Here is a 14,401-nt window from a genome sequence, read left to right on the forward strand (position 1 = left end):
CTATTGTGTTTTCTTTCCTTATATCTGGGCAGTGAATATATAACTTTCTCAGGATGCTTCTCCTTTTAAAAGGTTAAATGAGTTTAAAATGTCCAGAAGAGCAGAAATTAGTTGTTATGGTTCAGATTCAGAACTGGTTCATTGTAAACGGGAAAAACTTTGAGAGGAGACTAGGACATTGTGACTCGAAGTTCATTAATGTAGAAAAGAAATTATCTATGAGGCTAAAAAGAGAAATTCATTATCTATGTCAGTCTCTAGCTTCAACTAAACACTAATAGCAAGTGGTAGTAAAGGTACAAAGCTATGACCCTGCTAGAAAAAAATAGAGTGTCTAAGATTTTGAGTACTAAGAGAGTGCAAAATATGTGATGAGTTTAAGTCTTTACTATCATTGGTATTTAAATAGAGTCATTCCAGAATATCAGGAATTAACTGAATTTTTGAGAACCATCCCCTATTTAAAATCAACACGGCATTCTATTTTGGTTTAGTCTTCTATAATCCGTGCATTCTCCTATTTTGGGGTAACATAACTGGGAACAAGTCCGAGGCCACTTTTTACACATCTTGACATGAAAAAGGAATACCTTGTATTAGAGAATGTTTGTGTGCTGCACTTCACGTTTTATATACGGGGCAATGGCACATCAGTGAGTTCTGGAGGTAATGTTTGAAAAATTGCAGAACTGCCAGGCATGCTGGCTCATGCCTGTAATCTCAGCACTCTGGGAGCTGGAGGCAGGCGGATCTCTTAAGGCCAGGAATTCGAGAACAGCCTGGGCAACAAAGCAAGACGTCGTCTCTACAAAAAAAAAAAAAAAAAAAAAAAAAAAAAAAAAAAAAAAAAAAATTAGCTGGGTGCAGTGGCTTGCGCCTGTAGTCTAAACAACTCAGGAGGCTGAGGTGGGAGGATTGATTGAGGCCAGGGGTTCGAGGTTGCAGTGAGCCATGATCACATCATGCATCCCAGCCTGGGTGACAGAGCAAGACCTCATCTCAAAACAAAAAAAAATTTTTTTTTGCAAGACCCATCAGTCGGAAATAGATTGAAATTCTTGGAGACAGGCCCAGTCACCTTACTCTCCAATGGTGCAGAGGCTGCTAATTTGCATGTTACCGGAACCCTACTTGGTCTGAAAGTATGCTGTAGGATACCTGCCAAAGAAATATAGAGGCCCGGCTGGGCGCGGGTGGCTCACGCCTGTAATCCTGGCACTTTGGGAGGCCGAGGCGGGCGGATCATGAGGTCAGGAGATCCAGACCATCCCAGCTAACACAGTGAAACCCCATTTTTACTAAAAATACAAAAAATTAGCCGGGCGTGGCGGCGTGTGCCTGTAGTCCCATCTACTCAGGAGGCTGAGGCAGGAGAATGGCGTGAACTCAGGAGGCGGAGCTTGCAGTGAGCCGAGACCGAGCCACTGCACTCCAGCCTGGGGGACAGAGCGAGACTGTCTCAGAAAAAAAAAAGAAATATAGAGGCCCATTCCTCCAGGGATCATTATTTGGTATTTTGGTATAGATGAAGAAAACAAGCGATACGATCCACAGACATGCGGGATTTGCCGGGTTTGCCCAGAAGTTAGAGAGGGGACTGTTATCTCAGTATTTCAATTTTATTTTTTAAATAGAGGAGGGGGTCTCCCTATGTTGCCCAAGCTGGTCTCGAACTCCTGGGCTCAAGAGATCCAAAGTTCTGGGATTTACGGCGCCAGGCTTTTTTTTTTTTTTTTTTTTTTTTTTTTTTTTGGCTGTTCCATAGACAAGAACACGGATACTCCTTCGTCAGAATACCCGTTATCTCAATTTTGCACAAGGAAAACCGAATTTAGAAAGGTGCCTAGAGGGCCCACCCCTCTGTCCTGGCCAATAGCTGACGACGCAACCGGAAGCTCAGCAATGACCGAGGCGCTCAGATATCGCGAGGTGAAGTGTTAAAAACTGCCAACAATCGATTGGCTAACTAGGTCGATGACGCCAAACGCAAGACGCCGGGCCTACCGCGGGAGCCTGAGGGAAGCCGTGCATTCAGTTCCAAGGCGTCTGTGAGTCCGCGGAGTATACGCCATGAGCAAAGCTCACCCTCCCGAGTTGAAAAAGTAAGTATGTGTGAGAGCCAAACCGAAGTGGTCGCTTCTTTGCGTCCCCCGAGTCCCTTGGTGTTTCAAGCCGAATGGCTTGAGCCGCTTCACCTTATTTCTTCTTCCGGTCCGAGGTCGCCGGCATCCCGGCCAGGCTCCGGCTCATGAGACGTGAAGCCCGCGCAGAGCTCGCGCATTGGCGTGGTTACCGCCGGCAGCCACCGCACCTCCTTCTGGCCGACTAGTCTCTCTGTCCCGCGCTCCGGCCCCTAGTCACCCGGCGCTGTCCCTCGTTCCTTGAAGATCTCCAATGCCAGCTTTTGTTGAACATCTCTAATAGCATCATATTCTAGATAGACGGCTAGAGGGGGAAATTCTCTAAAGGAACTAAGGAGGGGATGGAAGGGAAGTGTTTTTAAAACTACGTGAGGCATCGGAATCCAAAAGCCACTTTAGCCTTAGAGAATGTTTGTAGGTGTTTCTTTGAGCTTTTACTTAGAAACCTCATTCTTTTTTGTTGCCTATTTTTACATTAAGCTTGAATGTCATGTGTTATCTTGCTCTGATACTGAAACTATGTAAGAACATTCATTTCTAAAATTAATGTTCTAAAAAATAAAATTTTTTTTAGAACATTAATTTTTTTCTAATCAGAGAAGGCTAAGTTTTTTTTACACACCCAGTAAAGACAAACAACTTTAAGGAGGAGAGCCTTAATTTATGTAGCACTCAACGTAAAACTTTAAACTCCTCAAATACTTTTTGACTGGACTTAACAGGTTATGTGTTTCCTCAGTACGTCTCTGTTTTGCTTGTACTCCCTGATGCTGGAATTCTACATTAATTTATTGGATTGCACAAAGGATGCAAAATTTTTACAGGAATCAATTTTTTCTGGTGTAGCATGTGGTTGGCTTTGTGTATAGTTCATTTATTACCAGGCCCCTGGAAGTCAGACATAAGGAAAAGTTCCTATTTAATAATTTTGCGGCCAGTGGCGGTGACTCACGCCTGTAATCCCAGCACTTTGGGAGGCCAAGGTGGGTGGATCACCTGAGGTCAGGAGTTCGAGACCAGCCTGGCCAACATGGTGAAACCCCCGTCTCTACTAAAAATACAAAAAATTAGCCAGGAATGGTGGCACGCGCCTGTAGTCTCAGCTACTCGGGAGGCTGAGGCAGGAGAATCGCTTGAACCCGGGAAGTGGAGGCTGCAGTGAGTCAAGATCTCGCAATTGCCCTCCAGCCTGGGCAACAAGAGCGAAACTCTGTTTCAAATAATAATAATATTGCATTTAAAGGTATATTTGTATCAAAGCCATCTTTTGTATGAAAACTACTTTCATGTATATTTTAGTTAGGTCTGTTAAGGAATTAATTATTAAAACATAGCCCAATGTTAGAAAAATAGAAGTTAGAAATTATTGTGAAAATTACTCTTTTTATCTGAAAGTTATTTTATTGGTGAGTTGGTGATGTAAGTATCCTCTGGATTCATCAGGGACCGGTGAAATGGTGATTTTTCTTTTTTTAAACAAAAGGACCATTCTGTACTTGTAATCTAAGATTTTATTTGTGATTCATAACATAGTTTTTGAAAATTTCAGAGAAGGAAGCTAGTTTTAATACCTTTCTCTTCTCATCCATAGGTTTCATGAATTGTGAAATCCCGTGAGATCTGCCGTCAAAATGACTTTCAAATTTTTTCTTCCTTTGCTTTCTCACTGATAGCATCTTTTACACCATTATGCCCTCCTTCTGGCTTAGCGTAACTCAGGGGTTCTTAAATGGGGGGTAAGGAATCTGGTGACACCAGGGATGCTGCTAAACATCCTACCGTTATTCGGCTGCCCCCAACAATACAAAATTACCTGGTCCCAAGTGTCATTAGTGCAGAAGTTGAGATACACTGGCTTAACCGAATTCTTCCTTCCACTTCTTAAAATTTGCTGCCACAGTGGTCTTGCCAGTGACAGCTTTAATAATTTATCACAGTATGCAAAACTGAATCTATACTTAAGCCAGCATTCAAACGCCAAACCTTACAGCTGCTAATACTCACGTGTTCCCTTCTCCAGTCAGACTGAACTATTTGTGTTTGCTCTCACTTGCTGTGTGACTTCGAAAAATTGATTTACCTTTTCCAAGCCTAGTTCTCCATCTGTAAAAACGGTAGAAATGACAGACCATAATTGCATGCAAAGTCATTGTAAAGATTGTATAAGATCTTGTGTTATATTTGATATGTTTTATGTATCTTATTAAAATAGTTTTGTTCATCATACTTCATAAATATGTGTGTATATATTATATATAATATGTAATATATATTACATATATAATTTTACATATATTACATATATATTATATATTACATATTTATATATATATATATATATATATATATATTTTTTTTTTTTTTTTTTTGAGATGGAGTTTCACTCTTAATTCCCAGGCTGGAGTGCAATGGTGCAATCTCGGCTTACCGCAACCCGTGCCTCCCGGGTTCAAGCAATTCTCCTGCCTCAGCCTCCCGAGTAGCTGGGACTACAGGCATGCACCACCACACCCGGCTAATTTTTTTTTTTTTTTTTTAAAGTAGAGACGGGGTTTCTCCATGTTCATGTTCATCAGGCTGGTCTTGAACTCCCGACCTCAAGTGATCCACCTGTCTCAGCCTCCCAAAGGGCTGGGATTATAGGCGTGAGCCACTGCACATGGCCCATAAATATATTTTCACTTGTAAATGTATCTACTCCCTCCTTCAGTCATGCTCCTTGTTTTATATTTACATTCTCCCATGATAATCCTATACATTAAAATTGACTAAGTGCCCCACTTCATGGCCCATATACTAAACTTTTTTTTTCCATTTTTTTATATTTTAAAATTTGAATGAAATTTCATGTTTTCTGGCCTATAAATGGAAGAGGTTAAAAACTGGTTTGACTGATGGCTTAGTGTTCTCGTATTCCACTAAAATAGAATTTTCTTTTAATTCATATTGTTTGAAGTTTCAAATGTGAATTTATTATACTAAAGTATACTTAAATGTTGAAGACTACCCTGAACATTTATGCTTGATGATTTAATATTAAATGAACACTATTTATCTCAAATATAAAATACTTGTTGAATTGGATATGATTTGATTACTGTTTGCTGTCTTTACAACTTAGTTTTGGAAATAACCAAATGTAGGCAAGTCTTTGTTTTTCTCTTATGACTATAAAATCCAATCATTGAAAATTAGGTCAGCGAGACCAGATGTGGTAGCTCATGCCTGTGTAATCCCAGCAGCACTTTAGGAGGCTGAGGGGGAGCATATTTTTTGAGGCCAGGAATTCAAGACCAGGTTGGCAACATAGTGAGACTCCATCTCTTTAAAAAAAAGAAAAAGAAAGAAAGAAACTTCGGTCAATGAAACAACATAGTGTTGAACAATAAGAATGTTTTCATAATTCACATTAGTATACTCTACTTTATGTAGATTAATATAGTTTAAATATATTTCATTTTTATTGTCTTTACTCTTCCCAAGTTACTTTGCGTTGTAGAATGTCTAATTTAGGTAACCCTTTATGCCCCCTCTCTTTTTTTTTTAACCTGAGACAGGGTTTCACTCTACTGCCCAAGCTGGAGTGCAGTGGCACATTCATGGCTCACTGCAGACTCAACTTCGCAGGCTCCAGTGATTCTCCGACCTCAGCCTCCTAAAGTGCTGGGGTTACAGGCATGAGCTACCTCGCCCTACTCCCTCACTCTTTACAGCAATACAGTATTTTTACTATTTTAAATTTCATTATTCCCATTGTATAAATTTTAGCAAATTATCTTAACTGTACCTATTTATGTACTTGTTTATGCTTAAATTTTTTTAATTGGTTATATAATCTTTACCCTTTTCCTTTTTCAGATTTATGGACAAGAAGTTATCATGTAAGTTTGTTGTTGTTTTGGAGTTTTTTTAAATCATTCAGTTGCTTTTTACGTGTGTCTTAGCAATATGTTTGGAGCAACTTTATAAAAATTTAAAGCACACAGGACCTCTAATTCACATCCATTAATTAAACAGATTACTTAATCCTAACTTGACAATTTTATTTACCTAATTTCTGATATTGAATTAATTTAACAGCACTTCAGACTTTACCTTATATAAGCCTTTCCTCACTCTGGCAAAATTAACAGGATTTATCAACCTTTTTTCTTTAAACAAGCTACAAAGGACTTAGACAAGGAACAATTATTTTGTTTCTTGGGAATATGTAGGAATAACACATTTGTTCAATTTATCTAAAAATCTGACCCACGCAGTACTTGAAATATATGTAGGGGAAAAAAAGTGAGTGTTAGAAGCAAGCAGCCTTCAGCTTGAGTCTCACTTCTACCATACAGTAGCTGTATAACCATGAACCCAGTTACTTAAAAGCTTGGGCACGGTGGCTTACACCTGTAATCCCAGCACTTTGGGAAGCCAAAGCAGAAGGATCCCTTGAGCTCAGGAGTTGGAGACCAGCCTGGGCAACATAGGGAGCCCCCATCTTTATAAAAATTTTAAAAAGCTCTAAAGTTTAGTTCTGTCCGATAAAGTAAGGATAATACTACTTTTTAGGATTCTTATAAATTAAAATGTGGAAGTAAATACAAAAATGTTTAACCCAGTTATTGGCATACAGTAAGGATAGTGGGTCAAACATCTCAAATACTTGTGTTTTATCCCACCTGATTTCTAGTGAATGCTTGATAGCTAATGGACAGTTTATCTAAAACGTCTTTTTCCCTTTTTAATAGTGAAATTAAATGGTGGCAGACATGTCCAAGGAATATTGCGGGGATTTGATCCCTTTATGAACCTTGTGATAGATGAATGTGTGGAGATGGCAACTAGTGGGCAACAGAACAATATTGGAATGGTGGTAAGTAAAGATACAAGATTTCTCTTGGATATTTCATTTTTCTTTTGGAATGTGTATTAACTTTCCTAGTTAGTAACCCCCAGAAATGGCAAATAATAGGCAAGATTAGACTTTCCATTTCCTTTTTAGTTGAACATATGGCAGTTACTCAGATGTGGTAATATCCTGGTTACCTGTAGGTAATATCTCAACTATACAGAACCTAAGGTCCTAGGGCTTGAAACAGCTGTTGGAAATCCTTTTTGAGCTTTATTCTACAATAGAGGCTCATAGTCGGTCCTTCATTAGAGCAGGAGTTCTGAAACCTTAACGTGTATATGAATCCCCAGGGAATCTTGTTAAAATGAAGATTCTACTTCAGTAGGTGTGGGGCGGAACTTATTAAGGTTTTGCAATTTTCCTAATGCCTAATGCAGATCTGCCAGTTCACAGATAACACTTTCTGGTTTTACTTGTATACATAGTTAACCTGGGTTTTCTGGTTTACCATACCCAAAATTTTAAGGTAGCCAAGGTAAACGTTACAAGGGATAATCACAGTGACAGTTATTCACATGAGAGAAAAAGCAGGAAAAAATTAAAAAGCACATACTGAGCCCTCATAGGATTAAACATTCCTACATTCATTGGGCTGTAGTTTTAGTGATTACTGAAGAAGAGTTTTGATACCCCCACTTTGAGTCCTTCTTTGTCTAACACAGGACAACATACCTAATAAAGTGGTAGACCCAAAGTTATTGAAAAAGGTGAGCCAAAAAGGACAACTTACTTTTAGCAAATTATTAAGCATAAAGACCTCCAAGGAGTGTTAAGAGTTGCTAATTATTAGCCTTGATTTATTAACTTTGATTTTTAAGTTTGAGCAGTACAGTTGAAGATAGACCTATTTTGACATCTCTGCCTGTTTAATTTTTTTACATACCATTCTTTCTAAGGTTTGTGTTATTACTTATTTCAGATACTTTTTTCAGATACTTATTTCGGATACTTATTTCAGTTACTTTTTCACTACTATATTTTGAAAAGCAAATCGATAGTCATGACTGAAAAAACAGTTTAGACTCTCCAGATACCACACTGTACCCCCAAGTTCCTTGTAAATTGACTTGTCTTTCAGGTATATTCCCTTGTGAGCTTCTGTTGAATAAGGCTGCCAGCATCATTAGTAGACAAGTCCTTATAAAAACACTTTCTAGATACCCCAAGATTTTCCTCTAAGCCCTTATTTTTACAAATAAATTTTCATTCTAATAGAAGCTGGATTCGGTTTTTAGTTCCTTGCAACAAATTTGCTGAAAAGGATTCAGGAAGGAATCCTAATTGTCAATTCTGCTTTGAGAAAATTAGAGAATTATATAACACACTGCTCATTGGAATTTTATCAGAGAAGGAATAGAGCATCCCTCTGTCAATTTTCCCCCAAAACTTTATGGACTTAATTTTCTTTGCACAGAAATTAGTTGAAAGCACTGCCATCCCAAGTCATTTAAGTAATGATTACCTACTTAGTGTGTTGGGCAGCCTCCTGTTCCATCTCTGAGGTTTAGGTGACACACACACCCCCAACCCCCAGCCGAAGAAAAAAAAAGTTTTCATCAACAGACAATGATTCTTGCTGCTGAGTCTTCACTTTGAAAAAGAAATAATAATACATCAGTCTTCTTTAATAAAAAGACATTTTAAAAGGCAAGAACAGAGATGAACTTTTTGACTTTTCTAAAGTTGGAAGAAGGGAAACAAATAGGTTAAGATTTTGTTCATTTTGTTAGAAGTTGTTTGACAAAGGACAGTTGGTTTCAATATTACCTTGTCCAAGTCAGTGATCCATTGAGGCCACTGAAATTACTTAATACTGTTTTATTGCAGTTATGTGTGTATTGGCTGGGCACAGTGGCTCACATCTATAATCCCAGCAGTTTGAGAGGCTGAAGCAGGAGGATCTCTTGAGCCCAGGAGTTCAAGATCAGCTTGGGCAACATAGTGAGACCTCATCTCTACAAAAAATTTAGAAAATTATCTGGGCGTGGTGGTGTGCACCTGTAGTCCCAGCTACTCAGGAGGCTGAGGCAGGAAGATCACCTGAACCCAGGAAGTCGAAGCTGCAGTGAGCTGAGATCACACCACTGCACTCCAGTCTGTGTGACAGAGCGAGATCCTGTCTCAAAAAGAAAAAGGATGTGTGTGTGTTTTCAGGAGTTTGTTTTTAACCTGTCAGCTGGATCATTACCTAATGATAAATCTCAACTGTTTCCTTTTTTTTTTTTTTTTTTTTTTTGAGGCGGAGTCTCGCTCTGCCGCCCAGGCTGGAGTGCAGTGGCCGGATCTCCGCTCACTGCAAGCTCTGCCTCCCGGGTTTACGCCATTTTCCTGCCTCAGCCTCCGGAGTAGCTGGGACTACAGGCACCCGCCACCTCGCCCGGCTAATTTTTTGTATTTCTTAGTAGAGACGGGGTTTTCACAGTGTTAGCCAGGATGGTCTCGATCTCCTGACCTCGTGATCCGCCCGTCTCAGCCTCCCAAAGTGCTGGGATTACAGGCTTGAGCCACCGCGCCCGGCCCCCAATCTCAACTATTTTCTGAGACATCCCCAGAGTTGTCAGTGGCATCGCCTCTATCTTACATTTTATTATGTTACATAATTCAGGCACTCTTGCTAGAGTTGTGCTTCTGTAGCATCATTGAAGCACAACAAAAGGAGCAGTATGTAATTCTGGACCTGACGGTTCAAGTTTGATTTGGAGAATTAGGCCTCAAACACAGTGGCAAAGAGGAATAGCACTACGGTAGGCCTCCTTTATCCTCAGAGTAGGTACCAGAAACCACAGATAGTAGTGAACCCTTTGCACAAATTTTGTGTGTGTGTGTGTATGTGACAGAGTCTCACTCTGTTACCCAGGCTGGAGTGCAAAGTTGTGGTCTCAGCTCACTGCAACTCCGCCTCCTGGGTTCAAGCGATTGTCCTGCTTCAGCTTCCCAAGTAGCTAGGACTATAGGCACACACCACCACACCCAGCTAATGTTTGTATTTTTAGTAGAGACAGGGTTTCAGTATGTTGGCCAGGCTAGTCTCAAACTCCTGACCACGTGATCCACCTGCCTTGGCCTCCCAAAGTGCTGGGATTACAGGCATGAGCCACCACACCTGGCCAGCACGAATTTCTTTTTACTGCTTCACAATCTCACAGATAGAAGATTCGTCCTTACCATAAATCTTAGCAGTCTCAACATATGATTCTTTTTCTTATTAAGTCAAGAACTTGTACCTTTTCACTTAAAGGAAGCACTTTACAGCTTCTCTTTGGCATATCTATGTTGCCAGCATCACTGCTCTTATACTTTCAGGCTATTATTAAGTGAAATAAGGGTTACTTGAACACAGGTAACCCTTTGATAGCACAACAGTCAGTCAGAAAACTGAGATAACTGATTAATGGGCAGCATGGAGATGCTAGACAAAGGATAATCCACGTCCAGGCACAGTATCATCACACTGTGAGGTATCATCACACTGCTCAGAACAGCATGCAATGTAAAACTTATGGATTGTCTGTTTCTGGGATTATACATTTAATGTTTTTGGACCACAGATAAGATGGGACAAAGTTCACCATCTAACCTTATTTTCTAAATAATATCTGACAAGTGTGTAAATTTAGCAGGGAGGTAGGCAGGAAGACTAACTTTTCTTGCTTTGGTCAGTGAGATGTGATGTTCAACATCTGTTGCCAAAAAAAAAGTAGGGAATTTAAAAGTCTGATAACTGGCCAGGTGCAGTGGCTCACACCTGTAATCCAGCACTTTGGGAGGCCAAGGCAGGAGGATCACTTGAGACTAGGAGTTTGAGATCAGCCTGGGCAACATGGTGAGACCCTGTCTCTACAGAAAATTTAAAAATTAGCCCAGCTTGGTGGCTCATGCCTCTGGTCCCAGCTACTTGAGAGGCTGAAGTGGGAGGATCACTTGAGCCCAGGAGGTCAAGGCTGCAGTTAGCTGTGATAGAACCACTGCATTCCAGCTTGGGTTGACAAGAGCAAGACCCTGTCTCAAAATAATAATAATAATAATTAAAATAAAATTCTGATAACTGGGTAAGCATATTTCTACTCCTGGCTTATTCTGGGCACGGTGATGTGCGCCTGTAGTCCCAGCTACTCAAGAGGCTGAGGAGGGAGAACCACTTGAGCCTAGGAATTTGAGGATGCAGTATGCAGTGATTGTGCCTGTGAATAGCCAGTCTAGTCTACTGCAGTCTGGTTAGCATAGCTAGTCCCAGTCTCAAAAAAATGGAGGGGAGCTGTATTCTTACTGGGTTTTGTTGTTGGCTTGAGACAAAGTCTCACTCTGTCACTGAAGCCAGAGTGCAGTACCATGGAGCTTGGTTTACTGTGGTCTCAACCTCCCTGGGCTAAGTTGATCCTCCCACCTCAGCCTCCCGAGTAGCTGGAACAGAGGTGTACACCACCACCCTCAAATAATTTTTGTATTTTTTATAGAGACAGGGTTTTACCATGTTGTCCAGACTGGTGTCAAACTCCTGGGCTCAAGCTATCTGCCCACCTGGGCCTCCCAAAGTGCTGGGATTATAGGCGTGAGCCACCGTGCCTAGCCATTCTCTTTTAAATCTGCTCTTTACTACCTTATCATACTTATTGCTGATAATTGGCTGCCAGGTTCCAAGACACTTTTCCTACCAATTGTGTTCCCTTCTATTCTGTCAGCTGCAGTATTCACATGTGAGTTCTTTGATTCGTATTTACCAGGTACTTGAGCCCTCTGTGTGCCTGCTACTATTTTAGGCACTAGGGTTTTGCACCAAAGCCCCTGGCCTCATAAAATTTATATTTGCATGGAGAACACAATAAATCACAGTGTATGTGTAAATAAAACAAGCATGATACGGGGAGAAAAGAACAAGTTACAACTACTTTTACTCTAGCTGCCTATAAGCATAGCTCCAGTTTGAATCTTTTTAGAATGCCTCCATTTCTAATAAACACCTCAAAATTATTACATTACTTATCCTTTTCCTCCTGTACCCCTCCATTCACCTATCCAGTTTTACTTGACTGATGGGTGATCTATCGATTATTATGATCTATGGTCTATTAGGGATTTCTTGTTTTTAGTCCCCTAGCCTTCCTGTTTCACTTATTTTTCTACCCCTCTTGAATTCACTTACCAGCTGATTCATCTATACTCTGATGTTTGTTTTTGTTTTGTTTTTTTGACAAAAGACAGTTTTGCTCTTGTTGCCCACGCTGGAGTACAGCGGCGCTATCTTGGCTCACCACAACCTCCACCTCCCGGGTTCAAGTGATCCTCCTGCCTCAGCCTCCTGAGTAGCTGGGATTACAGGCATGTGCCATCACACCCAGCTAATTTTGTATTTTTAGTAGAGATGGGGTTTCTCCATGTTGGTCAGGCTAGTCTTGAACTCCTGACCTCAGGTGATCCACCCACCTTGGCCTCCCAAAGTGCTGGGATTACAGGCGTGAGACACCACACCCCCGATAAGTATTCTTATCTTCATTTATGGCTTATCTACTAGGTCAAGCACTATTCTCCTAGGGCCCTTTTTTTTTTTTTTTTTTTTTTTTTTTTGAGACCGAGTCTCGCTCTGTCACCCAGGCTGGGGTGCAGTGGCCAGATCTCAGCTCACTGCAAGCTCCGCCTCCCGGGTTCCCGCCATTCTCCTGCCTCAGCCTCCTGAGTAGCTGGGACTACAGGCGCCCGCCACCTCGCCCGGCTAGTTTTTTGTACTTTTTAGTAGAGACGGGGTTTCACCGTGTTAGCCAGGATGGTCTTGATCTCCTGACCTCGTGATCCGCCCGTCTCGGCCTCCCAAAGTGCTGGGATTACAGGCTTGAGCCACCGCGCCCGGCCAAGGGCCCTTTTTTAATAACCTTTCTGCCTCTAGGTTCTGTCCTTTTCAAACTTTGGTGTATTTATATATCTTGTTGCCAGGACACTTATGATTGTCATTCCCCCAAATGTGAAACTCTCACTGGCTCATTGTTAGTTTCTGATGTCCTCCAAACACTAAGATTGGCATTTGAAGCTTTCCAAGATTGAGTGCCAAGTATCTTTGTTTCCTGATTCTCTTCATGAACTTTTTACTGCATTCAAATTAGATTACTTCCTTATCCTCTTATACTTTGTCTTCATCTCAGTTCTGTCTAGAATTTCCTAAAATCTCCTTTTCAAAATTCTACCCAATTTCCAAGACCCAGGTAAAATGTCATTTTCATAAAGCATGCCTTTCACAATTTCCCATCCTGGTTTGTTCCCTAAATGATCTTATACCTCCAAACTGTACCTAACATACTCTACTGTACATATTTTACTCATTAATTTTTGGATCCCATAGAGTCAGGGATGGGCATTTAGAGTCCTGCATTTTAAAAGATGAAATTAGGGCCAGATGTGATAGCTCATACCTGTAATCCCAGCACTTTGAGAGACTGGGGTGAGCAGTTTGAGACCATCCTGGCCAACATGGTGAAACCCTGTCTCTACTAAAAATACAAAAATTAGCTGGGTGTGGTAGAGGGGCTTCTGTAATCCTAGCTACTTGGGAGGCTGAGGCAGGAGAATCGCTTGAACCTGGGTGGCAGAGGCTGCAGTGAACCAAGATTGCACCACTACACTCTAGCCTGGGCAACAGAGAGAGACTCTGACTCAAAAAAAAAAAAAAAAAGGTGAAATTAAGTCATTGGAGACTTGGCATTAGAATCTCACAAAGCTAATTGTTAGCCTTAAATCTAGAAGATGTCAGTCTTACAAAGGGCTTAGAGTTGTTTGGTGACCTTTTGGCTTGAACAAAGCTTTACAAAACAAACTGACGTGTAGTATTGAAAAACCATTAATGATTTGGTGAAAATTCTTAATTCATCATAGTTATGTTGTTACATGAGTTCTTTTCAAATTTATTTTTCTCTTTCTTAGGTAATACGAGGAAATAGTATCATCATGTTAGAAGCCTTGGAACGAGTATAAATAATGGCTGTTCAGCAGAGAAACCCATGTCCTCTCTCCATAGGGAAATTAGGTCATATACATTTTCATATTAGACTTTTTGTTAAATAAACTTTTGTAATAGTCAAAAATGCTTTCTCAAATGTTCTGAATATAGAATATTAGCTCTCATTCCAATTTTTTCTAACATGAATTTTCCTGGTTGACACTGATATCAAAGGGTTTTATGCATTAAAGTGGAAGAATCTTATTAAATGTGAAACATGGCAAGGATTCCTTTTGTCCATCTTTCAACACTAAACAGATAAAGAAGTTGCAAACATGAATGAGTTTCTTCTAAAACACTAATTTTCAAAACTTAAGAATAGTAACTTTGATCTAGTCTGACTTTCCCAAGTACATCTACATTCCAAATATAGTACAA

The 14,401-nt window shown here is 40.4% G+C and overlaps 1 protein-coding gene across 7 annotated transcripts in view; it reads left to right on the forward strand.

Moving 5' to 3' along the window:
* Positions 1-1,979: 1,979 nt before the first annotated feature.
* Positions 1,980-14,401, forward strand: part of SNRPG (small nuclear ribonucleoprotein polypeptide G) — a 34,510-nt gene continuing 22,088 nt past the window's right edge. Inside the window, exons 1-5 of one of the 7 annotated variants that reach the window (XM_065526984.2) lie at positions 1,980-2,102; positions 3,733-3,877; positions 6,000-6,022; positions 6,878-7,002; positions 13,948-14,247. In XM_065526984.2, the coding sequence (XP_065383056.1) occupies positions 3,831-3,877; positions 6,000-6,022; positions 6,878-7,002; positions 13,948-13,998 (246 nt within the window). In that variant the 5' untranslated portion in view covers positions 1,980-2,102; positions 3,733-3,830 and the 3' untranslated portion in view covers positions 13,999-14,247. Of the gene's footprint in view, positions 2,103-3,732; positions 3,878-5,999; positions 6,023-6,877; positions 7,003-13,947; positions 14,248-14,401 lie in introns of those variants that run through there. The other 6 variants (XM_074011585.1, XM_045369130.2, XM_045369132.2 and 3 more) reach the window with 6 other exon arrangements.

The sequence above is a fragment of the Macaca fascicularis genome, chromosome 13 (assembly GCF_037993035.2).
Source record: "Macaca fascicularis isolate 582-1 chromosome 13, T2T-MFA8v1.1".
Classification (NCBI taxonomy): Eukaryota; Metazoa; Chordata; class Mammalia; order Primates; family Cercopithecidae; genus Macaca; species Macaca fascicularis.